The sequence below is a fragment of the Onychostoma macrolepis genome, chromosome 19 (assembly GCF_012432095.1).
Source record: "Onychostoma macrolepis isolate SWU-2019 chromosome 19, ASM1243209v1, whole genome shotgun sequence".
NCBI lineage: Eukaryota > Metazoa > Chordata > Actinopteri > Cypriniformes > Cyprinidae > Onychostoma > Onychostoma macrolepis.
This window is the reverse complement of record NC_081173.1, coordinates 16,067,320-16,094,988: the sequence shown is the minus strand read 5'-3', so window position 1 is coordinate 16,094,988 and position 27,669 is coordinate 16,067,320. Positions and strand designations below refer to the sequence as shown.

The window sequence follows — 27,669 nt, the reverse complement described above, 5'->3', positions numbered from 1 at the left end:
GTAAGAGAGTGTTTTCTGCATGTTTGCAGCAGCACACAATCGCTACATATCGGTTACCCACAGGGAACTGGCTGTGCTGAAAACTAGTTACGTTGGTGAAAAAAGTATGATCTGACTAGGAAGTTTGAGGCTTACATTTGTCAGCCTAACATTTGTCTGCTTTCATTTTATTTTCAGACACGAGCTACAGACAAAGACTGAGTGCTGGATATAAGAGCTTCTATATTAAGAGCTGCAGTAACTATAAAAAGTATTCACCCTCTTTCTTTTTTTTTGGACTGATATACAGAAAAATACTTTTTCATGTCAAAATGAAAAGTGTCTTCAAATTGGTCAGAATTAATTTTTACACTGAATTTAAACTCCCTTTGAAATCTGCAACATTAAACACAAAGATGCATAATAATAATGCAAAAAATATTTCAACAGCAAAAAAACTAAATCGATTGGTAAAAATAATTATTTTACATGTATAATTGTCAAAATCTGTTCACTGGTGCTAAAGTCAAATTAAGTTCACTGTGATTCAGTGCTTTAAAACAACAAAACATGAAAAAATCCATGGGGTGAATACTTTTTATAGGCCCTGCAATAATGAGATGGGAAATTACCATTCATTAGCATAATTTTCTAACTGCTGAATTGATTTTTTTCCCCCTCCTGTTTTGTCTTACAACCCAAAGTTCTACAATTTGAAAACAAAGTTAGCTCACAATCATTAAATGCATTTATATTGTCTGAGCAAATCAACTGCAACCAGAAAACAAAAAAAAATTCTGCATGCAAGAAAAAACAGCCTCTTTAACTGAGGGAAGAGGTAATTACAAATCATCGATTCCTTCTGCCGCCAATGGCTGAGCACAACCCGGAAACTTCACAAAATCAGTACCCACCCATCAACACAATGCATAAGGCACCAGATAATTTATGCTAATGACAGCCCACATACAGAGATAAGTGTTCACTGAGCAATAAGAGCCCAAATATTTGCATATAACACCTAATGAGCACTAGAACTGATTAAAAGCAGAATACGTAAAACTGTATTGCATGTTGGAAGACTGCTGAGACATGCATGAAACAAGCAGCACTAAACAACAATTACTCAGTAGCGGGGTTTCCATCCAGTTGCAAATTTAACTTCATAGAATTAGAAATGTCGCATAAAACATTTGCGAATAAGCACTGTTTCCTTCCGACGAGTCAAAGAGAACAAAATCGTCACTTCCTGATATACTGGCACTAAATATCACAAAGAAAAGTGGGAGAAGCCACTGAATATAACAATTTTCATCTATAATAAATGACTTTCGCCTCGTGAATGCGGTCACTGGTTTCGTGGATGCCTGCTGTATAACAGTTCTGGGAGGCAATAATATAGTATAATTTATATATATAACAAAATTTCAGATGCTGTGCAATGAGATCAGTCTGCTGGTTTGTCAGGTTATGCTATCCCATCGCGCAAAGTCACATGACTTTTTTGATTCGCATGGAGGAATTTATTCTGCAAATGCGTTTCCATCTCTCATTATTCAAGACAAAAACCACCTCAAGCGAGCATAAAAACTTTTATTTATTTATTTTTTATTTTTTATTTGACATTTCCATCACTCGGTTCTGATGCGATACTTCAAAATGCACATTAAAACAGGGCGATGGAAACACAGCTAATGTGGTTAACTTTCAAAATTTGACGTTTGGTTTTCTGTGATGTACTGAAAATGTACTGTAAAAAGTTCATAATGAAAAACAGTAAAAACAGGAATGTTGTGAAATATTAGTATAATGTTCTTATTACAGAGCCCTGACAAGCAAGCAACAATGCGTTCAAGAAGATTTAATTACAACAGGCTAAATAAATGTGAAGGTAATCATTGAATCAAGTGCATCATGATCAGGGCAGAAGCAAATTACATTTAAATATGTAGCATTTATGTGGGAGGGAAAAGCAAGTAAGAGGTCACTTTGATTTTTTGATAGTTAAAATACTTGATCTTGAAATAGGTCTGTTGTGGTGCCGATGGAACAGGGTATAATCTAAGGTTTGCATGGTTATGCTTGTATAAACAGCACTCAGAAAGTAACAAGAGACCCTGTTTTATCGCTTATCGTTCACACCCTCATGCCTGCTCTCTGCTCAGACTTTGCAGCCTTCATTGATTATTCCATTAAGAAAGGATGTGCAGGGGAGGATTGGGGGGGCAAATAGGAGGTTGCACTGCCACTAACCTTCTCTGAAAAAAAACAAAAAACAGTGGTGGTTTCAAGTGTAGTGCATTCAGAGCATGTACACGCTCCACAAGGAGTGCAGAGAGAGGAGACCTTCACGGCTTTGATGACTCAATGTGGTGGAGTTTCTGTGCATCATGTTAAAGCAGAGAGTCATTCTTTCCTGAGAAGAACCTTTTCCAGGCTCAAACTCTGGATCTCCTGATCCGTCTTCAATCTAAGACTTTGAAAACGATCTCCAGCACAAAGCTTGGCACGAATCGAACGCCATCTGGATGCATCCAAAGCAACTATAGGGAGGATCAAACTCTCTCTGCGAATGTGCAAGGGAGGATTCCCTGCTGTTGCACGAAGGCTTAACGTCTTGCTGAACAATCGGTCGAAAGGGATAAAGGTCAGAATAGGAGGACTGGAAGTTAAGACTTGGTTTGGAGGCCTGACGACTTCCTCTTCAGGATTACGGTGGAAATTCAGGTAGCTCTCATCAGCCCCTCAGCACAGAAACATCATATCACTTAATGAAATGAACTCCCCTAGCTGTTGCCGAAGCTGGTTCAGCCCACCTCTGTAGACTCATCAGGAGAAAAGCCAGGCTTAATGGGGATCGCTGATTAGATGATAACCACAGTGATATGACTGATTGGGTTAGACAGGCTTGGTTGAAAGGGGCTTGCTGGGGTTAGACGTTCATCACCTAGCAACAGTATGCTTGATCACAAGACAAGAGTCAACCAGCTTTTTAATGTAAATGTGTTCGTTTGCAAGTCTCATTCCGCTTCTGCTCCAAAGACGTCACAGCTGGATATATGATGCAGATGCCATCTGGCTGCCTTCTCTTTTTAAGTGCAGAAATTTCTTAAAACACTGATATCTTGATGGCACTAGTTAACGAAATAGCTCATCCAAAAGGGAATGCATTATGCATAAGTACACTACTATTCAAAGTTGGTAAGATTAAAAATAAAAATGATACTTTCATTTAGCAAGCATGCATTAAATTGATAAAAAAAAAAGACATTTATGTTACAAAAGATTTAAATTTCACCTAAATGCTCTTCTTTTGAGCTTTTTATTCAAACAACCCTGAAAAAATGAGTTTCCACAAAAATATTAAGCAGCACACCTGTTTTAAAATGAATAATAATAATAAATGTTTCTTGAGCACCAAATTAGCATATCAGAATGATTTCTGAAGGATAATGTGACAGTGAAGACTGGACTAATGACTGCTGAAAATTTAGTTTTGCCATCACAGAAATAAGTTACTGTACATTTTATACAGTAAATGTATGTGAAAATAGAAAATACATTTCAAATAAATGTCAAATAAAATTGACATGTTTTACAATATTGCTGTTTTTAATGTATTCTTGATCAAATCAAGCACAGCTTTGGTTAACATAAGAGGCTTCTTTATGAATAAAATAACATTTAATTTATTTAATAAAATAAATACATGTTGTGCGGATGTACTATGTACAGGTTTGTAACAAAAATAAGGGTAGGTAAATAAAACAATAAAAATAACTTTCATTTTTGGTTGAATTATTTCTTTAAGTACGGCGGTTTAAAGTAGCTTACAGTGATTCGGTGGCGACGACTCTCTCAGCCAAGCCATAAAGTGTATCACTAGCCGTCAGGACCACCAGCTGACTGAGATGAGGACTGGGGACCTTCTCCTTCCTTTCCTCAGGAGATGCGTGAGGACCTGCGTTCTCTCCTCCAGCCTCCTGCAGAAACAACAACAACAACAAACATTTAGATCCTGATCCTGTCCAATTTAAAGTAACAGAACTGAAAATATTCTGCAAATGAATATGATGTCCAGTAAAACACCGTCAGTATTCCAGGAATCAGCTAATTTATTTAACAACCAAAATGAACAGAGGTTTAAAAATATGCTCAACTTTGGTTTTATATTCAAAAACTATCCTACTTGCTGTTTTTTTCTAACCAATAATCTCAAAAATCCTCAATGTAATTATTCAGAAAATTTGAAAGGAGTTTAAAGGAAAAAGTTTTGCTTTGAACAAAATGTTTTGCCAACGCTATTAAGTAAGCCAAAGCCGCTTTTTGTAAGTAGAAAGGGGATAACTACCTCAGAAGTTTAGAGTTACAATAAAAGTAATGAGTAAATGCTGTATAATGAGAACAAATACAGCATAAAACAACAAATTGAATTTAATGAGGAACTGTGAGTTCTGCCATCAAACGGTAATGCTTTGTCCATATGTAAATGAGGATTACACACGCTTCTGCTTTACCATCACCCTGTGCCGGCAAAATGTGGTGGTAAGGAGAAACTTCCCTGCTGTCCTCAAAAACCATATTCAAGAGTCCAAAAGACCAAAGAAAACCAATGACGGAACAGAATTACTCACAAAATAAACAAATCATGCAGAGTGTTTATTCACATAAATCCCATTTAGATGTCACATTAACACAAACACGATATAATTAAATTGTAAAGTGTCCCAAGGATGAATTCACTCAAAAATGACAATTCAGTCATCATTTACATTTGCAAACCTGTATTCTTCACGTTCACTACGGAAAACACCAGCAACAACATCCTGACTTTTTTGTGAATGATGGAAGGAAGAAAATAAAATGGATTTGGAACAACAAGAGGGTGAGTAAATGATGACAGGATTTTCATTTTCAGGTGAACTACTCTCTCTCTTTTCAATTCAGAGAAGCCCGCCCAAAAACCCAATCAGTTCTAAAATTTGGGTGTTGTTAAAACCGCTCACATGACCATGAGGAATCATCTCACAAAACATGAAAATTGGTTTGGGATATCACAACATTGCAATGCAATTTGAACTTTGCCTCTCCATCATTAATATTCAAAGCCTTATTTCCCAACATCCTTACACAAACCTATTAAGGTCATATGTAATTACAGCTGATGTGTTGCCTTTGCGGATACGTGTATTATATTCTACATGAATTAATCATACAACTTGATTTGGTACGTGTAGACATCTCCCTGCAGAATTAAATTGAGATCCAATCCAGTCAGCATGCACTGTTAGACTTACAAGAGTATTTAACGTTAATTAATATATGAGTGGGTGGAAAAACAACAACAAAAACAACGTTATCGTAGACACATTCTGACCTATTAGTAACACTAATTTAGCACTGTCAGTTGAGTGGTGCAAGACCTTACAAAGGCAACTGTGTAGTCTGTAAGATTATTTTTTTTATTTAGAAAGGATTTTCAAAAGTGAGTTATATCGTTACAAAAATATTTTAATTATATGCTGTTCTTTTAAAGTTTCTATTCAAAGAATCCTGAATAAATATCACGAAAATATTAAGTAACACTGTAAAATTCAGCTTTGCCATCACAAGACTAAAATGCATTTTAAAATATATTAAAATAGAAAAATGTTTTGATTAAAATAACTGCAGCCTTGCTGAGCATAATAGACTTATTTCAAAAGGTTAATAAAAATCTTAAGTACTAAATTGTCCACTTTTCACCTTTCTTCCTAGATAATAATATAAATACTTGGAGACCAAATAACAAGCACTTCAGCATCAGTGAATTCTGAATAGGGGTCTATTTACTGTCTCTACACTTAAGTCTAAATATGAAAGATCTGGTGAGACACAGTATAGTAGCAAAACATGCATTTTGAGGTCATTTCCAGGCCATCAGTTTCACCATGTGCAATGCACAAAGCAATATTGATGTTTTCTCCAGAGTAATGTATTCAGAACAACATAATTATATGGCCACTATAAGACCTTCATCCTTACAATGAGGTCAGAACAAATATCTTCCAAAAGCATATTTATTTTGAAGGATGCAAGACAAATCTTTCATCTGATCGTAATATGTATAAAAACACTGTCCATAGTAATCAATCTGTCCATGTAATGACCTTTAAAAGACCATAACCTAAAGGCATGTGGAGTACACGATGTTTGATGAAATGTAAAGTCAAATGCCAAGAGACCTCTAAAAAAAAAAATTATGCACATAAAACTTACAAATGTCTAGAGGAGAAAAAGTATTCAACCCGTTTACTATACCATTTTTTCGTTACCACCATTTTCCCCTCTTCAACAGTATAAACTTATGAAAAGTCTAAATAAATGCTGCAAACTACAGGGAAATCCTGAAGGAAAACCAGATAGTGTCTCCAAGAAACCTGTGACTTGGGATATAATTTGTCTTCAAGTGAGCCAAAGTGTAAGAGCCAATGCTACATAAAAACAACACTGTTAATGTCCTGGAGTGGCCAAGTCCTAATCCAGGTCTCAATCCAGTTGAGAATTTATAGGTGGACTCTAGATCTCCACGAAACCTGCTGATCCTGAACAGTTCTGCACAAAAGAATGAGAAACTGCAGTGTCCAGATGTGGCTGAGAGAGACTTACAGTATCCACACAGACTAAATACTGCATCTGCTAAGTACCGACTAGAAATGTTTCATCATGTGTGATTAAATGAAACAAAAACTGACACTTTTTATAGTCACTGTATATTCTTAAAATAGAAGCATTTATATCCAGCACTCTGCACTCTCCAGTCTCTGTCTGTTCGTGTCTGAAAATAAGATGAAACCTTCCTAGCCACATAACACCTTTTTTTCCACCATCGTAACTAAATTTTCAGAAAAGCCAGTTCCCTGCGGGTAACAAAAATGTAGCAATCGTTAACAAGCGTGCCACTGCAACCCTGTAGAAAACTTTCTCTGATTTGGGTCTTTTTTCCCCCCTCGCAGAGTTTTTCTGGCAGAGCAGTTTGAGTTCCTTCATCTTCATCTCGACAGCATGATGCCTTCAGCCAAGAAGCCCATCCTTCAGCAGTTCTACTCACTGGTCAGTTTCATCCCACTATTTATGGCCCTGACCTTTACAGTTTCTCTTTTAAAGAGCCTTTTCAATCTCCCGTCTGTCTGCTACAGGGTGTCTAATGTCTTTGAAATGTGGGACTTATGTTATACTGTAGGATTCAAAATGATTACTGATGAGCTCTGCTGTGTGTGTGATGTTTGTGACATAGACCACCTAATAAAGGACAATATTAGGTGATATAAAGTGTAATATACTACAGTACCTTGCAGAACTTTATTGAATTTGAGCTCTATGAACTGAAATAATCCTAGTGCACTCTTTCGCTGCATGATTTTTTTTCCCCCTAAAGGCACGTGAGAGACTCTGAAGCCAGCTGGAATATCAAAGATTCTGCTTTTTGGCAATCAGACTAAATGATGTTTGGTGTAAGCCAAACACATCACAAACATGCCATCCTACTGTGATGGCAGCATCACGCTGTGAGGATATTTCTCCGTGGTGGGACCTGGAAGACTTGTGGAGGTTGAGAGTGGTTGAGGAAGGTTGAGCAATTTAGTTTTTGCTGGAAACTCAACAAAGAAATTGTTCTTATTAAACAAACATGTAGTCATTTTTTTTTTTTTTTAAATATACTGAATTACATACTTTATAAATGAAAGGTCTAATTTAATGATTTTCTTTTATGATTTGAAACCTGATGGACGCAGACCAAAAGATAACATTATTCATAACAAATGTTAAGTCTGGCATCTGTGCAAAAACAGCTGCTTCACATTGAACAGCCGAGAATAAAAACAAGAAAAGTAAGAAGAAGCAGTGAAATTTTTTTTATAGATTTATTCAAACTGCCTACTTGGAAATGCTCACACCTTTTAATAACAAGCACATCCCGCTCTTCATATTGACATTCCTCCATGCTATTTTTAAAATACTTGCACGTGATTGCAATAATGCTGTCCTGTCTGCTGAAAGTGGGTATATTTACATACTGAGCTATAAAAGATACTGGCTGACACATTATACTGTTGCAAAGGTATATACCTTCATGCAACCCAGCCCTAGTAGAAGATAAAATTAATGTAAAACACTGGGAAGGCCTGAAGAAATCCCAGAGGAAAACCTGATGGAGTCTGAAAGGAACCTGCGACTTGGAAAGAGATTTATCAATAAGACAATGACCCCAAGCATCCAGCCAAAGCTACACAGCCATTGGCATAAAACAATATTAATATTCTAGAGCATCCAAGTCAGTGTCTGGATCTCAATCCAAATGAAAATGTATAGGTGCATGGTCCTGAAATAAAAGGCTTGTCAATCTCAATGCAACTGGACTGAGCACTGAGATACAAATAAAAAAAAAAAAAAAAAAAAAAACAATGTATATACAGTTGTTGTACAACTCCTCCCTTTTAAGTTGCATTGGATAAATGAATAAATGTAAATGCAGGCATATTATTATGCAAGCTTTTAGGGCGTTCTGAATATCTATCAAGTAAACAGTATGCATCAAACAATTGCTGAATGGTATCTGAGGTTAACGCTATCCATTAAGATCAACTGTAATGAGGTTAACATTAACATTCTGTTCCTGTTAGAATAAACATGAAAGAGGATAATGGGATTACTAGGCTTAATACCATGCATAAATCTGAGATTAAAGATTAATAAAGTCCCTTTGAATTCTACTGCAAAACATCTCTGACGATACAGCCTGAAATTACAAATGTGCTTAAAACACCATCAGCTGTAAAATTCACTGAACATCAGAGGTGTTGTGCTGATAATGACCCATAGGATAATCAGCTATGTGAGCTAAGAGAAAAAAAGTCTCCCTAAATGACTGCGTGCAAATGAACAGTCACTTTACTATGACTGCATGGCAAGGCACAAACTCAGAACAGTCATTGCTGAGGTTAAATTAGAATTTTGCAGGTGCAAGTCCCTAAAATCTGATGGTGATGCTGCTTTGCCTTAGAAAGAAAAAAGTCTCTTATAATCAACAAGGCTGCATTGATTGGATCACAAATATAGTAAAACGGTAATATTATAAAAGAACGTACTTGCATTAAGTTATAAGTATTAAGGTTTCTCAATTTTGTTTTTTACAGTGTGTGTGTGTGTGTGTGTGTGTGTGTGTGTGTGTGTGTGTGTGTGTGCATGCATGTATACACACATACATACACACATACATACACACACACACACATACACACACACACACACACACACACACACACACACACACACATATATATATATATATATATATATATATATATATATATATATATATATATATATATAAAAATAAAAAATACTTAAATCACACCTTTAAATTATGTATATTAATAACAACTATACACAGGAAGTGTATTTAATTTGGACACCAACTGTAATATAGAAGCTTGTGGAAATAAATTTACACAGACAACAGTAATTTTGTGAAAGTTTAGGACAAATTAAACTGTCACAAGTTTTGGTAATGTGCACATCCTTGCAAAAGCAAGGTTAGAGCAAATGAATAAAGTGCAATCATTTACACTTCACGATCATCCTATTAAAATAAGGCTGATATGAAATTTCACAGTTCACAGTTTTTGCGGTTCCACAGAATATCTGCCTTTGGGAAGTTAACATTATAGCACACAAGTTTTCTTACTTTTGGAAGAGCCATGCATAAGCCATGCGTAACTACAAGGATCTGCAAAGGTACGTGGTTTAAAATAAAGCTCGAAAAAAACAGGAAATAAATTTGGCAGATGGGCCTGCATACAAATGCTCATTTATCTGCATATGAATATAACTTTGTAGACTTTGGTGGCTTAGCATCCCATTTAGCATCACTCTTTTTTGTTTGAACATTTACTGCTAATCACAATTTATGTATGACAGTATGCTAAAGAAGATACCACAAAAACTACTGTTATAATACTTTAACTGTTATAAGACTTTGGGCTTGATAACGATGGCCTCATGCTGGTAAAATGAATAATCTGTAAGACAGGAAGTGCATGGCACACCAGGGTGATACTGAACACCTGTTTTTTTCTGTGAACTTGTCTTTTAAAAGAGAAAGCTGCAGTTTATGGACACGACTCACCTATAGTCATTTTAGCTTCATCTTTAAATCATAACCTGCAAAAAAGCCATAAAAGCAATCACATACACCATCCAAAGAAAAAAAAAAAAAAAAAGACAGAATCTACTTTTCGCCTACCAAAAAGACCACAGGCACAACATCCAAGAAAAGGGTTACAAAATCAGTCTTGTTAGAAAATGTTGCAAGTGTCACATAGGAATTAATATACAGTGCTGTGAAAAAAATGATACATCCCCGATCCATAACATTCTCCATTATTGCCTATTTGAAGAACTTTATAATTGCACAGTTTCAAACTAAACGTGATGTTTGCAGTCAGCATCATCACTTGCGATTCGATATGAGTCCTGCTCATCACTGTGAAGGAACTTGGGCTCATTCTTCTTTATAAAACTGTTTTTACTTTGACAGATTGGTAGCTCTTCAAACATGAACTGCTCTATTCAGGTCCTGCCACATCATCTCTATAAGGTTCAATATAGGACTGTGACTAGGCCAATCTTTCAAGTTCAAATTACTTCAGTGTTTTAGACTACTGCTGATGTACTCAAATACACATAAAGGGACAGTCCACCCCACAATATATACATAATCTACACCACAGATCACACCGTGTAAAAGCACTTTGACAAAAGCACATTTCTAGAGAGACATTAAATATTTTTTCTCAGTTATTTTGCAGTTGTCTTACTGTATTTTGAACTATGGTGAAACCATTTAGTGAGAGTAATATGGGCCAAATCCAATTTCTTGGCACATGAGCTACACATTTCTGCTCAATTATTGCTTTGACAATTTAAATTATTTTCTGTCATAACTGACCATGACTGACCAGATGCTGCCGATAAAGGTGGTATTTATCATTGAACATTGCTTCAATCAATCTGTCGAGATGTTAAAGATGGTATTTAAATGGTAAAAGACCTCAATAGAAATGAAATCTGAAGAAAAAAAAATAATAATAATTGTTTAATAGCTGGTGTAGAGAATAACCTCTGTAAGCTGGACCAGGAGGAATCCTACCATGATTTATCGGCCTATCCATCTGAATGCTAGGTGCTAAAGCTACCGTGGCCATCAAACAAGTATGCAAAGAAAAAAATAAAATAAATCAATAGCTCATCTCAAAATGGTGAATTTTTCATGAATTTTGGTTCACTGTGAATAAACTGAAGGCTATGGCGCTTCTATAACCAGAGCTCAGACTTGGGGGTTTATTAAAATGAAAAGAAAAGACAGAAAGAGAGAGAGAAATGGAATCTGATAACGCACAAGTGAAATACCCGCAATGGTCTCGCCAGAGCCTCAAAATGCTTAAATCTAATCTGTTTCTAGAAAGGGAAGAAAAAGACCATGAGTGGGAATGGCAAGGCAAGGAATAATCCATTTCATTGTGAACATAGCTGAATTTAATTACAAAGCCCTCACAGCTGAATACAAGTAGCCCCAAATGTAATGAATCGCTCAGACTTTTTATTTCAACCATGCACAAAATAACTATGAAAAAGAAAGAAAAGGCTTATATCTCATTCTTTTTAAAAGCATCATAAAACATGATCCTGAAAGATAAAGTGGTATTTCAGTGTTGCGTGAAAACTGTTGATAAAATTCCAAGGCACTTATTAACAATCATGTGTAAATGAGGGTAGATAATGCATGTCTAATTACAATCCGCTGCATTTAAAATGTTATGTGCAATCATTCATTGGTGATCAGCTGAAAGCCAACTGCTGACCCAAGCGCACTCATAATAATTCACGGCATAGTGATTTAATTGACACACACTTCATCAAGTGCTTCAACAAAATCAACACACAAAATACATATTCAATCGAGCATTATGCAAAAGCTCAAAGCGTCAGGCTTTTGACATGGCCATATTAAAAATATTGACTGACAAACTTGAGGGAATAGGCGGCAATTAATGCGCACCAAAGCAAATGGAATCTCTTGACGCAGGCACAATTGATCACATTATGCATTTATGCCTATTAAGCTTCTAACCTGGACATTTGGGACAGTGTAGGAAGCTGCAAACAAAGTTTTACCCCTTAGATGCTTTATGCTTTTTCAGGGCAAAAAGGGCGATTTTTAACCAGTGGAACCCCCTTGAAAACGCAATTGGGAGGGTCTTGTTGTGAAAACCTGGCAACCCTGATATACACATCCATTATACTACTGTTATATTCCAATAATATCTGCATGTCCTTTACATAACAGTGTGTCCTAACAGAAAACAAGTGATTTAAGGTCACTGTCCTGGTTAAACTTGAAATACATCAAAGGATGTGCATACTTCTTTTAACTAATACATTTTTGTTATTAATGAAGAGTAACTTTAATGGGATTAACAAAAATGAAGAGTAATCCCCTTTTTTGTCATGGAAATGACATTTTGTCATTATTTATGCTACATTAAAATGCTTTTTTTTTTTTTGTTACTAATGTTTCACTCTTGAAATAATCTTAAAATAATTAAATCTTAACATTCAATCTTAAAATTAATTTCCAATAATATATTCATTATGAAACATGATTAACTTCAAGCGTAAAATTGACTTTATTGTGTGTAAAAATTATTTACGTATTTTATAATAATAAAAATTATAGCTGGAATTTTGTCAAATCATTCAAAATACAAATGTAAAGCAGTTAATATATAATAAAATATTACTTATTTGCATTTAATGCTAATGTATAAAATTCTAAAAATGATAACTTTTTTCCCCTAAGACATGGCAATTAAAAAGACACCAATGTAGAATTTGCTTTAGGAGGAAGAATGAGACCATAATTTTCATCATGCTATTAAAAATACATAATTTGAAACGTGGTACAAATGCTTACAACTTTCAGAAAAAGATTTCCACGAATAATAGAATTCTCCTGTGATTCATATACTGTATATTTACTATTTGGCATTGTTAAAACACAAATCAAGTAAATTAGGAATAGTGTGAAACATGCCAAAAATGCTCATAGTTGAAAAAGCACCCTTCTACTGTATATTCAGAGGTAGGAAAGTTTGCGGCATCTCCCACGTTAACACCTCTTATAGTTCAACATTGATTAGTTAAACAGTTCTGCTGATTTGATTTATTTTTTATAAAGAACGTTCACAGTGCCAAATCTGGCACTCAAACTGCTTGCACAATCCCATTCATCTCTATCCAGTCACTGTTAAAGTCCCCTGAATCGCTCTGCTCATTACAGTCTTTTCCAAGACAAAATCAGTCGAAATCTGCCTGACTGACTTCCAGCATCTTTTTACACCTCCCTCCCACGTTTCACCCTCTAACATCTCCCCAACTGTTTCTCACACAGAGTGCTATGTTTCCCTTGGCCCCAGCTGACTCCCTTCTCTACTCTTCATGCAGTCCATCAGTGTTGAGCTAGCATCCTCACGCCCGTGTGGGAGTACACAGGAACATTGTCACACAAATTAGCTCTCTGTCTTTGTGTGTGTGTGCGCCCTACTCTCGGCTGGTAACACTGAGAGAACAGAGAGCTCAGCCCAGTAGGTCCCCATCACTGTGTCTGGCTGTCACTTTAGTTTAGCAAGAGGCCAAAATGGCTGTTATTTGCTTGATTAACTAGAGCCTGCTCCAACCAGGTGGTATTTGAACCCATAAACTAGACAGAGTGGTCTGATTTTGTCAGTTTCAAGTTCCTTGATTGGGGAAAAACAGCACTTGTCGACATAAACGGAGGTTACCGTCTTTGTATTAGACATTTCACATGGTGTCTGCAGGTATACCTGATGCATTTTAAGTATGCCAATAGTTCAGGAAAAAATAAACAACCTTCACAAACCTGAAAGGTTGCAGGAAATAATATAAACATAGAAAAAAATCCAGTTTCCAGGAAAACCTATATTTATTGTGATGGTCATGCAACCTTCGGAATGTCTGAGAAAGGTTACATGAATGAAATGTTACTTATTTTGATAAACATAGGTTAGAGTAGTGTGAGAGATTTCTCTCTTTTAAATCACACAAACAAATAGATTCTAGAGGTAACATTTTTTTTAAATATATTTCAATCAGTAAAAAATGTAACCAAATATACATAGATTTTGTAAATTAATTCATATTTTTCTTATACTGAGTACATATAGTATAATATCAAACATATCATCACATTTCTCAATAAATACATCAATTATTTATTTTTGGCTTTGGTACAGTAAATAAAAGCTAATCATTTAATTTGCAAACAACACACTGTCAATGTTTCCTCATATAGTATTGATGTGAGGAAATAGGAAGAGAAAATATAAAAATATATGGCTATCTTTATATTCGAGAAACCTTGCTATCAAAAAGCCTTTGAAAATTCCTGTCCTGATACATTCTGCGGTCTTTCTTGTCACAAGGCAAAATAATTTCACCTCACATCAGTCATTAGTGTTCATTTATTTACTTATTTTGTAAGTACACTTTCCATCTAGGGGTTTAATTTGCAGTAATGAGTGTCTTACTGAACTGTTAATGTAGTGTGAAAAGCTGTTTTGGTAAATATTGTTCAAAAATTCAAGATGCAGGGTTGTGTCATTGTAAAAAATTTGCAGTAACACCAGTTTACACAATTAGAAAGACATCTGTGCCACAAACAAACACTGTAATTTTGTCATTAATCTTCAAACTAAACATACTGAAGCATGGATAAGGGCAGTGCTGAGAGAAGAACATTTTCAGGCTAACAGCTCACAAATTACAGGCTTAATAAAAAAAAAAGCTCTTGAAATAGTAGCTACTGGTATCTTTGACATCTTTAGCAAACATGGCTCTACTGGTGTGTAATTACTCTAGTTTCAAAATTGAAGAAATGTCTGGAAATGTTGGGTCTGCGACATTCTCATTTTCTTGAGCTGATAACATTTCCGTCCTTTGCTCTTTCAGAGATACACTGTGCTTATTTTAGAAATAACAGAGAATCACAAATATAGTGAGACAAATCTCTACTTTCCTGGGCACTACTACTACAAAACAAGAACATAGATACCGCCAACACTGTACTACATATTTCTGCGGTACATCCTCAAAGCCTTGGCTTTGTAAGTAATATTTTCTGTGGCTACGATGGCATTCAAGGCTTTATAACCACAAAACTGTTCTTAATCCTCCTGGCTTTGAGGTCTAACATCATAATGGTATCATCTGGAAAAATATAGTCTACTTCACACATGGATCAGCTGGAAGCGCACCCTTTTAAATTATAACTGTTGTTGTTGGGATTCGCCTGTATTGTAGAAGCTGATAATAATGCAAATAGAGTAATCAGAGATGCAGTATGACCTGCTCGGGTCTCTTTGACATGCCGTTGGATTCATTACTTATAACGAGGTTATAGAACATCCATCCATGTTTTATGCATTAACAATAATCAAGTATCTATGCATTGCTGTATCTAAATAACACCACTTATCTTTAAACAATGTTTCTAGTCATACACATGCAGTAATGATAAAATAAAACGTCTTGGCTCTGTAATGTCAAATTAAACAGATGGTTTTCCCAAGGTGCACCGTTCATAATGAGCTCCTCCTCTTGTAAGTATGTTTACAATGCACTGCTTCAATATTATTTTGATTCTTTACTCTCAAGGGTTTCTGTAAGAAACGGGGCAGAAATGTCAGTTGGCAATTACTGTCAAATTTCTCTGCTCATTTCTTCTTCCTCTCCTAATATCCCAAATTTGTTTCTCATTAGACGGGTGTCAAACAGACTTAGAGGCCTCATTTGCATGTGTTGTGTGAGGTCTCCTCATCCCTGCTTTAGAAACTTTTGAGTGTCCATTTCCTGAATTTACAGTATGGGGTCTTGAAGAAGAGGCTCTGTTGCTTCACTGGGATGGAGGAAATCAAATCAACAGCTTATGGAGCTCATAAAAGGTGGTTCTTTGAAATAGCAAAGATAAATTGAAATCGTCACATATCAACTGAAGGAAAGTCACAGGCAATTTGCTGTCGATTTAGGAATTTGTGCACAAGCTGATATATGTTCTTCTGGCTCTGGACTGATACTCCAGAAAATCTCAAAACCTTAAATGCTTTTTTAAATAATTATTTAAAAGATTCGCTTTAGATAAAAACAAATTATGTCAGGTAAATTCATGATAAATTAAAAATAAAATAATGTTTTCTATATGTTATATAATAATAATAATACATTTTATAAAAAAAGAAAAGAAATATAAAATAAAATAAGAAATGGTTATGTGCACGGCACCTCCATTAACAGAGTGTTAACTGAACTAATGTAAACTAAACAAATAATAAAAAAAATATTATTATATATTAATATCAAACAAACAACAGAACAGCACACACCGAGGATACCCCAAGTCTGCCGGATCTAATCCTGTGGGAGAATCATGGAGGCAGATGTCCTTGTGGACTGCTATAAACACAGGGGAGACAGAATGTGGGAGGAAATAATTGATGCTTCACCCCGAGCAGCCATCATGCCAGTCTGTGATATGAGCCAAGTCACAGTGTGCCGGCTCCCACAATCCAACCACAGGCTTAAGGTTAACCGCCAAACTATTGAATGAAACTGAGCCACGGCAGACAGCTGACTGCCAGAACCTCTGTGACCGGAGGACTGCGCCTCAACTAAATAAAGTAGTGCTCATTTTTATCTGATTTCAAAGTGAAAAGGATCAGGACCGATGCCACAATGCAAAAATCCTATTAAGATAGCTCTGGTTGTGTGAGAAGACAATTTTTCAAATCAAGCTCAACAGAAATCATCTTTTCTGCATGCATGCTAAGACTGCTGGATTTGTACCACCAAAACTGAAACTGATCTTTGTGGGAGGATCCATGGCTGGAGTTTTTTCTTCAGAAAGCAGTGAAATTGATCTTACTGAAATGAAAAAAATGATGGCAAGGAATCATATAAAATCTTTGTTTGTTCCATTGTACATACAACCTTGCTAAATACAAAAGCAGTTACCAATGCTGTTCATACAAGGGGTTTGTTGATGCGGTAAAACCCACAAAGAGATGCTCACACACCTTAACACAAACATGTGAGGTAATAAAAGCTAAAATACAGAGTGCTTCACAGAACAGCGGACCGAGGGACTGGATGGCATCGCTGGAGAGAGCTAATCACAGAACTGCAGATGGCCCAAGGGAGAACCACTATCAGATCTGAAACAGAAGCCTTCAGCACTGCCCAGTGGACACTTCACCATACACACACAAACACAGAAGCATCTGTGTGCAAACAAAGACAGGTAAACACACACTCTCTGTCTCTGGCTCTCATCAAATTGAGCTCAACAGCAGGTTTCTGGAAGTCTGAAGAGATTCTGAAGCGAAGCCCCTGTTACCATGTAAACGAGAACCACACCAGAAGAGCTCAGCAGAACTATTGTAATTTATGCTTATAATTAATAACTCTACATTAATAGCTTCATACTGTGTACCATAATTTTTATTCAGTTACATCATTCCCAAAGCTTCATGGGTTTTGTCCATAAAAGATATTTCACAGTATAGACAGCATGATAGACAGACAGACAGACAGATGGTGAGTATTATAGAACAGAAATAACAAATAGAACATACTGTAGAAAGAATGAATGACAGCAGGACAGATAGACAGATAGACAGATAGACAGATAGACAGATAGATAGATAGAGATAGATAGATAGATAGATAGATAGATAGATAGATAGATAGATAGATAGATAGATAGATAGATAGATAGAGAGATAGAGATAGACAGATAGACAGACAGATAGACAGATAGACAGATAGACAGATAGACAGATAGATAGATAGATAGATAGATAGATAGATAGACAGACAGATAGATAGACAGATAGATAGACAGATAGATAGTGAGTATTATAGAACATCAGAAATAACAAACAGAAGATAGAAAGAATGAATGACGGAACAAAAGACAGACAGATAAATAGAGATTTGCTGAAAATCACCAGGACTAGCTTGTCACAGTAATGAAAGAATCGAACACTGTGTAAAACTGAAGGACTGAATTGAGAATAGGTGACAAGAAAAGACAGAATTCGCTTTGAGTGACACTAGCCTCTTGAGAACGGACACGGTCAACGCTCACTGATTCCCACTGATTTATCCAATAAACAGAAAGAGATTATAAACGAGCAGCAATAATGGATTTATAAATGAGGTCTCACCCACCTTGTTCATGTGTGTGCCATGAATCATACATTTGGAAAACAGCATACCTTTGACAAAAATAGCAAAGATGCCGGTGCCTAAACAGGAGTGTTATTTTTTGAAAATGGTCGATGAAGATGACCTAGATTTCACTAAATTAGGCAACACATTTTAAAAAAAAAAAGGTTCATCTTTATAGAAAATAATCTGCATTATAGTGAAAAGTACTCAAAGGCTAAACTTTTACAGAGGATGAATCTTAGGTAATAAAAGATTTATCGAGTCATACAAAAATAGCACTGTGCACATTGGGGGTGGAGCCTAAAGGCTTTTCCCTCTAAACATTTTAGGTTGTTTTTTTCCGTGCAATCCAAGAAAAGCAGAGATCTCACAGGAGGTCTGGTTTCGCCAAAGAGGCGATAATGTTTAAAGAGCTTTTAATTCTGCTCCAGCTGCAGAGTGATATCATTATATCAGCGCTGGAAAGCAGGCCGCAGTAGGTGTACATACCCATGGGAAATACCCACCAATCCCAGTGCAGAAAAATCGCTTTCTGCAACAGTGTGCTTTACTATTTCAATTCTCAAAGTTCTCAGCTCCTAGGTCAGATGAGCGTCTCATGTAATACAGGAGTTGGCAAGGTATCTTCCCCATCTGTGGTGCTAACTGATCTGTGAATCCGAATTACTGACAAGAGGTTATATACAAAGCACTGAGACCTTATTAAGAAGAGATGAGAAATTAAAGATGACATGAACAATATGAAGCTTTAAAAAAAAAATTGAAGATAGTGATTGTTTAACCAAAGAAAACTTTTCCAGAAGAAAAACTCCGTGTAAACACCATGCATTTCCCAGGACCTTAAAAGGATATTTTAACCAAGAATTAACATTCTATCAGCATTTATTCACCCTCACGTTGTTTCAAATATGTATGACTTAGTACGGAACAAAAAAGATGATATTGTGAAGAAAGTTAATGGGGTTTACGGTTGTTTTGGTCTCCACTGACTTTTACTGTATGGACAAAAACAGTTCTTAAAATATCGTTGACAAAGAAGTCATACAGGTTTGGAATGAAATGAGCGTCACGTGAGTAAATGATGACAGAATGTTCGTTTTTTTTTTGGGTGAACTATCCCTTTAAGACACACTGACAGAAAAAAAGTGCAAAATTGTATAGTTTTGTACCTTATCAACCCCTAAAGGCTCAATAATAATAGCTTAAATTACTAATAGGCACCCTTTAGGTACAAATGTTCAGATATGTTCTGATTGGCTGTGATTGTGTCATGTCAAGCAGCAGTTTTGCATTCAGTCTGGAGAGGAAAAAATTGATTGCTTTTAGAAACTTACCGCATCCGGTATGGGAAATTCAGCTTTGCCATCACAGGACTAAATTACATTTTAAAATATATTAAAATACAAAACCATTCTTTTAAATTGTAATAATGTTTCACAATCACAAACCAATTTTACAGATTTTTTTTTTAATCAAATGAATGCAGACTTGGTGAACATACAAGACTTATATTCAGAAAACTTAAAGCAGTGCTTTGGGAATATGAAGTGTGTAGCCATAATAAATTATCATCAAAGCTAGTATAATCTTAAAAATCTGCCTGTACCTTCAGCCAATAAACGATTGCTCTCAAAACACTTCAGGCCATCAATTCTCAACACTATCACAGACACCTGAGGCCCTGCCAGGCCCTTTGAAATAAGTGTAGTAGTCGCTTGATACGTGATGCAAGAGGTGCCAAGTCTGTGTGCGGATCTCGGATATCTCCTGACAGCCCATACGTAGGAGGACCACTCATCACTGATGACCCAGTAAATAATGGGGGTGTATGTCTTTGTCAGTGGCATAACAATCTATAGTCTTTTATTTTTATTTTTTTGTGAAACAGTTGATGGGAAAAGAAAAGCCTATCATGCACATGGCATAAACAGATGGCAACGTAACTGTTTTTAGAGACCTAACTTGCTGTCTATTTCCTATAAAGGGAACCTGCTGCCTATTTCCTGAAACCTCATTAGCAGCTGATCAGCAACCTTGTTAAAAGCCACTGCTGTGCACAAGAGAGCCATTACTGACATGTAGCAAAACAAACATGTTAATAATGAGCACAAGAAAATAGCACACATAAATTTCATGTGCAATGCATCATAATGACTTTTAATTTTGCAATATTAAATATACATATAAAACATTTTTTATTTTATTTTTAAAAGTTAAACTTAAAATGTATACAATACCTACAAATTACTTTTTAACCTTGAGGTCGTTATAATATTTTAAAGAGATAGTTCACCCAAAAATGAAAATTCTGTCATTAATTACTCACCCTCACATCTTTCCAAAGCCACAAGACATTCGAAACACAAATTAGGATGTTTTTTTTAAGAGCTTTCTGACCTCCACAGACGGCGATGCTACTGACACGTTCAAGGCCCAGAAAGGTAGACAGGACATCAACAAAATAGTCCATGTGACATCAGTGGTTCAACCATAATTTTATGAAGCTATGAGAATACTTTCTGTGTGCAATGGAGGGTCAGAAAGCTCTCAGATTTCATCAAAAATATCTTAATTTATGTTCCGAAGATGAATGAAGGTCTTACGGGTTTGGAACGACATGAAGGTGAGTAATTAATGACAGAATTTTCATTATTTAATATTTTTAAAATAAGTCTCTCAATGCTCAACAAGGCTGCATTTTAATCAAAAATACAGTAAAAACTGTTATATTGCGAAAAAAAATATTACAATTTAAAATAAGTGTTTCGTATTAATATATATTTTAAAATGTAATTTATTCCTGCGAAGGCAAAGCTGAATTTTCAGCAACTTTAGTTTTCAGTGTCACATGATCCTTCAGAAATTATTCTAACATCCAGATTTGATTACTCAAGTAGTATTTCTTATTATATGCATAATATTTATGCTTAGTATTTTTGAGGAAAATGTGATCCATTTCAGAATTCAAAGAAACAGAAGTATTTTAATGCAAAATTACTAATCCTTGCTGTATAACATTTCTTTAAAAAAAATCTCTCTGTATAAAATATCTATATAATTATACATAAACACACACACAAATAGTATATTTATTTCACTTCATATAATCTATAAAGGTACAAAAATACCATATAGTATAAAATTACATATGGCAGTAAATAACAGTACATAATTATACAAGAACTTGACAACAAATGATGCACAAAATAATGTCAAGAACAGCATGTCATGCAGAGAATAACATGTCAAGCTGCAGGACACTGCTGTCACTGCTTGACATGCCATATCTAATACAGACTCTTAAAGAAGAAAAGCCATTTCTCTCGGCTCTGTTTGCTATATTGAATGGAAATTTCTTGCTGAGCTAATCATAAAATAGATGTGGGATTGCCTTATCCACAAAAGATTCCAATATACTGTAGCTGCCTCAAAATACAGCCAAAATGAAATCTGTTTAGGAGACAACTTAATCACTTGCCGTCTCCTACGATGACTACAAATGCTGTCTAGGTAGGTTAGATTTAGTACTGGAGACAGAGCCATACTCCCAGACTCCACTGAGCACCATAACTTGCAAGACAGGATAAAAACAATCATGCTTCATTATTTTATGCAAACTAGTATCTTTTCTTGCTCTTTGACATTCAGACATCTGGGGGAATGTATCCTATATAATGACTGCCTATTTGTGCAGGAGAAAGAGGTATATGGTGCAGTCTGGGTATCAGGCCTTTGGCCCAGAGTGCCTTAATGGGTGTAACCATGGAAACCAAAGGACATTTATTACAAGAGTGCAGGGTTATCCAAGTGTACTGATGGTGATTAACTCACCTGTGGCTGCTATAGCTGAAAGTAAGAGGAGGTAAGAGATGATAGGCCTGATGAGAGGCTATAGGGAACTAAATAAATGCACACTACCATTTCCACTCGGATTCGTAATGTTACATAAGAGAGGCCAAGAGAGGAGATGAACCATAGGAGTGAGATGGCCAGAGAAAAAAAAAAAAAAACAGAAAGAGTGCATTAAAAGTGCCTCGTTTTTACTCACCACATCTATTAGGCTCTCCTGGATTCGGCTAAGCGTAGTCCTCAGTCTGCTACTGATCAAACCCAGCCCAGATGATTCATACTATAGGAGACAGCAAAACACACCCCGTGAGAATGAGCCTTTGTTGCTTTTCAATCATACAGGAATACACACTCTCACAAAGTGCAATCTCTAAAGCTCCAGAGTGCACACACCACCGATCATCTCCAGGAAAGTGCACTTCATTCACACAGCTCCCACGAGTGTGGTTCTAGACTTATGTTCATTAATTGCAATTTAGTTTTTTTTTATTAAAGGGGGAGGATGAACAGGACTGGCAAATCCTCCTGAGAACCTTCACTGGAAATGTATTCACAAATGCAGATATGTACGCAAGCAAGCCAACGTGTTATTAATATGCAACAGATCTGACATCAGCGAGAGAAAGGCAAACATAAGATACATTTTTACTATGGGAGCAGAGCAGTAAATCTCTAAATAGACAGCAGTAAAAACGGTTATAAAGTAGCACTGAATTTACAGTAGAAATAACCACGGATAATACTGTACATGACTTCATAACAGATTTAAGGATTAAAAGTATAGGCTAATCCTTAAATCCCATTCAAACAACTTTTTGTGTAATCTAGTTTAAGATGTAGAATCAATAAAGAATTTAAAAAAAAAATTGAGTACACCGAGATGACTACAACTAATTATAAATGCCTCATCTGCCATATATATAGTTTTTGTATATATATACACAATATATATTTTTGTACATATATATTTTTGTATAAAATATATATGTAGTAGATTTTTTGTAAAAAGGAAATAATTTTATACATTTTCTTTAAAGCTGGGTGGACAAAAACTCTCTAAACTAAAATCTTGCAAACAAAGTAGCATGGAAACTAATGTAAATCATATCATATACTAAGAGAATATAGGACATTGCAGACTATATATATAAAATATGAGTAAGGGGATGAAACACAGCACACAGTGGAAGGCATTTCTACTGCCAGCAGGCTCCACACAGCAGTCTTACCCAATAGATAGGGACCGCCTGTCTGGACGCACCAGGTTGAGAGCCTTGTGAAGGCAGAGATGCAGATTGGAAGTGCTTTGCATTGAGAAACAAAAAGGAAAATCGACAAAGCAAATAATGAAAGAGCAAAAAAGCCTTTTTTTTGGATACAATTTTTTAATATATGGTAATTACTGGGAATTTTTACTGCAAAGCATTTTAAATTAAGCACAATTAATCATTTAAAAAAAAAAACATTTGTATACACATTTAAATAACATTTAATCATTAAAGAAAACAGACTTCCACCGCATTAGTGCAAGCAAAACCCTAGTAAGCACAGTATTCTGCAATTTAACACTTTCCTTTACTTAGTGAACAAATGGCTGCCAGGAGGACAATAAAACTGCAGTCTTTTTCTGACTTTAACATTTTTGCAAAGTTTCCAAAGGACCCATCTGTTAGCATGACAGTCGCATCTTCCCGTCCGTTACTAACTCTATCTGCAACACTTAATAAGCACTACTCAGGCTTTCCCTACATTCAAGCGCTTCATCATCCTGGAGGTGATCCATTTTCAGATAAGCCACTTGCATATCGTTCCCCGTTCTTTCCATTCATTGCCTTTAAGCTAAGTTATTAACTTGAGGCAAAGAGCAATGAATGCCAAGACTAATGCATCTAAAATTATGTGCATGGCAGAGTTGATACTCCGGCTGTATACAATGGCGTACAGACCTTTCAGATCCTAATGTTGTTCATTACTAAATGAAATGGCGCAATACATAATCTCCATCTCCATATGAGATTGAATGTCTTGTGTGTTTGGAGTTAGTCATGGGTGAAAGTGAATCAAAATGAGCATATCAATTGCAGCCGCTTTGTAAATATTTTTTTATAAGTAATGATATTTACTTTTTTGTCTCTATAGGCTTTTCTTCGAGACCGGCTGCTACTCTTAAAGTTTCTATTAGTGACAGAAACCCCTCTCATGCTTCTCTTGCTGTCCGCTCAGCAGAAGAGGTGAATGTGCAAAAACCGGAACGAGAGCAAGAGAGAAAGATGAGATGTGTTGTTTTATTTAATGTGCCTTCAAACCTGTCATGTGGTTTAAAGGCAAACCTCGCTGGCATCTGACAGCTGATCTTGTGGCGGCTGTATCCAGTCTCCCACTGATTTGATGCTGAATTTGGTCAGGACAAAGCTAAAGTGAAAATCTCTCTGGTCAGCATTTAAATTTCAAAGATAATATACTACACTGTCACTCAGAGGGCATGTGGGGAAAAAAAAAAAAGTGTTGCCTTGGCAGAGACTAAATTATCTCTCACTTGTTCACATTAGATCCTATGAACAGCAGTGGCTTAAAAAGCCAAAAAGTGAAAACTTGCACATCAGCAAAGCCTCATCCAAATATGTGGAATTAAAAGTCAGGTATTTAGAAAACAAGTCATGAAATCCAGATCACACTTGAAACTCTGTCCAGATCAATGGATCTAGAAGCTCGATTCTTCTCATGGCCCCTCATCTCATTCAGTTTTTAAAATGCCCTTGTATGTGACCCATGTCTGTCCAGGAATGTTCTTCTTTGGGAGTGAAATCACGACTTATAACGATGCTAAAGCACACGCGAAGGCCAAATAGAGTGCAGAAGACTTTACTCTTGCTCTATAGTGTGCAAGGGCACTGGCCTCAATCCACCAGCATGAAAGCATTTACTTTTGATTTAGCACTGGCTCAGCATCGCAAACAAACAATTATTTGCAAAGCATACAGAGTGCAAATGGAACACTTCTGTGATAATATGAAAACAAAAATGTTAGAAGAAAAAAAAAAACATGGAAGGTGGAATCACTGAAGGCTGCTGAGTGTTTGGCCATAAAAGCATCACTGGGACCAGAATTCAGCGCATGACAGATGAAGTGTAGAGATCTTTTTGTTTTGTAAGACAAATGTTTCAACCCCATCTGGCTTGTGTGGTACGATTAAAGACTACCGTCAAATCCCATGAGAGAAACACTATTTTACAGTTGATGAAGGCCATAGACTCCATTTAGAAAATAGCACGTCACTGGTAAGGCCAATCAAAGCCTAGACTGACATGCTGGTATTATTGATAGGTTTAGTTTTGTTGTTTAGTTCTCATAAAAACGTCAGGATATTAATAATGAAACAAAGGAACTGAATTATGTTATCGGCACACTAAGGATCCAACTGTTCAGCTTCTTCTTCCCAGAGAAAAAGTTCATGGCTTCTTGAAGACTACAAAGAACGAACATCTTTTTGAGGTGGTCAACAGTGAACTGGGTAAGTAAGTGCAGCTGTGAAACAAGGTGGAAAATGCGAATGTCGAGGTCTGTTTGCAAGGCAGTTGAGGTCTGAAAATCCAAGAAGAGAAGTCCAAGAGCAGCAGGTAGTTCTCGTCTTTAACAGGTTCAGTCAGATGCCCTTGGGCTGCCACTGTCAAACCAATGCCCCAACAACCAACAGCTTTATTATGGCCTCCAACGCTGTTTAACAAGCTTGCCTTCCTCAACAGACTCTCCCAGCTCACATAGGTGGAAAACAGTGAGAAAATGCAATGCCCCTTCAATGTCACTCCCTCCGCACTCAGGAATTCATTTACACCTGCAATAGTGTTCAAAAGGCCCATGACTTTATGAAGTAGGCAAGGCAGTCCTGAAACTCTCAAACTTCCTGGGAAGGAAAGTCACATTGTCAGCTTGCAGAGGTAGAGGCATGGACCTATTTGAGCAGCAGACAATGCCATTGAAAATTGCTTCACAAAACTTTACTTCACAAAGGTCTGACAAACAGGAGTCCCATGTTAGGATAGCTGACAGGCTCAAACCTTAAAGGGATAGTTCACCCAAAAATGAAAATGCTGTCATTAATTACTCACCCTCATGTCATTCCAAACCCATAAGACCTTCTTTCATCTTAAGCCCGGCTCACACTGTGCGATTTTGGCCACGATTTGGTCGTCTGGGACAAATTTTGAAAATCCTAAAAGATTCCTATAATCCTAGGCTAAAATCCGTAGTCTTTGATCGCTGGTTTGACATGTTCACCGACAGCCGATTAATGGCTGTTGCGATCAAATTTCACCTCCGACGAAATTCTGGCAGTGTCAGAAGATTTGGCGCACAGTCCTGCAGTGTGACTACCCCTGCGACGAATATCAAACTGTCTCCGTTTTTCAAGGCAAGCTATGAGCAGAATTAATGCTTGAGAATTATTCTATCAGCTATAAACTCCGGCGCTCCCGTCCTCCACTCACGGAATTCATCTGATATGTTTCTTTTTTATATAAACACTGGTTGCGCCGCTGTTTTCATGTGCGTGTGTATGAATACATACACTATTCTTCTTAAACACGCCGGTATTGCCGCCGTTTGTATACTTTTCATGACAGCCAACATTTCGGTGCCGCGTGCAATGCAGATCGCAGTCACTGGACGTGTATGGGTTGATAATGTAAAACTTCGGACAAGTTTTCTTGCGCGCACCCGTTTTTAACTCGTCTTGACTGTCGTACAGTCTGACATTAATGACAACTGAGATCCCATAGTGTGACATAATCATCATGTTCGTACAGTCTGACAAGTACAATCCTAAAGGACTTTTAAAAAAATCGCACAGTGTGAGCCGGGCTTTAGGAACACAAATTAAGATATTTTTGATTAAATCTGAAAGCTTTCTGACCCTGCATAGACAGCAACAGAAAGGTAGAAAGGTAGAAAGGACATCATTAAAATAGTCCACGTGATGGCAGTGGTTCAACCGGTGAAGACTGACCCGGAAGAGAAGAAATTGTTGAATAAAGTCGATATTTTAGTTTTCTTAAAAAGATATAAAAGTATTCTCGTAGCTTTATAAAATCATGGTTGAACCACTGTGTCTATTTGAACTATTTTAACAGTGCCCTTACTATGTTACCAGAGTCTTAGGGAGCTAAAACAGCTGCATTGCAACAAGTGGGGGTCTCTGCCTTCTGGGAAATCAAAGCAAACAAGGCAACTCCATGTAAGATTCATTATTCCAGTAACGTTTGGGCAGATGAGGTGGCTTTGTTGTAAGGTCATTTGGGACAGTGCACAGAAAATAACCAGAGTGCTCTGGGGAGCAAGATACAAGCTGCTTTCTATGGAGATGCTAAAGTGCAGTATATTGTGGGATACTGCTGTTGTGGCGAAGGCATTGAAGACTCTTCAGATACGGCTTATTGAGTCTCAAAGAGTGACAATTATGAGGATAATTGAGCTGCTGTCTAATTTTATTTAGGAAGGCA

General features: G+C 36.4%; 1 protein-coding gene across 2 annotated transcripts in view; it reads right to left on the bottom strand.

The window, feature by feature from the left end:
* vps50 (VPS50 EARP/GARPII complex subunit) overlaps nucleotides 1-27,669 on the bottom strand; it is a 131,806-nt gene that overhangs the window by 14,627 nt on the left and 89,510 nt on the right. Inside the window, exons 22-24 of one of the 2 annotated variants that reach the window (XM_058753356.1) lie at nucleotides 23,403-23,477; nucleotides 22,373-22,453; nucleotides 3,814-3,962 (exon numbers count right to left, since the gene is read on the bottom strand). In XM_058753356.1, coding sequence (XP_058609339.1) covers nucleotides 3,814-3,962; nucleotides 22,373-22,453; nucleotides 23,403-23,477 — 305 coding nt within the window. The remainder of the gene's footprint in view (nucleotides 1-3,813; nucleotides 3,963-22,372; nucleotides 22,454-23,402; nucleotides 23,478-27,669) is intronic. The other variant, XM_058753357.1, reaches the window with a different exon arrangement.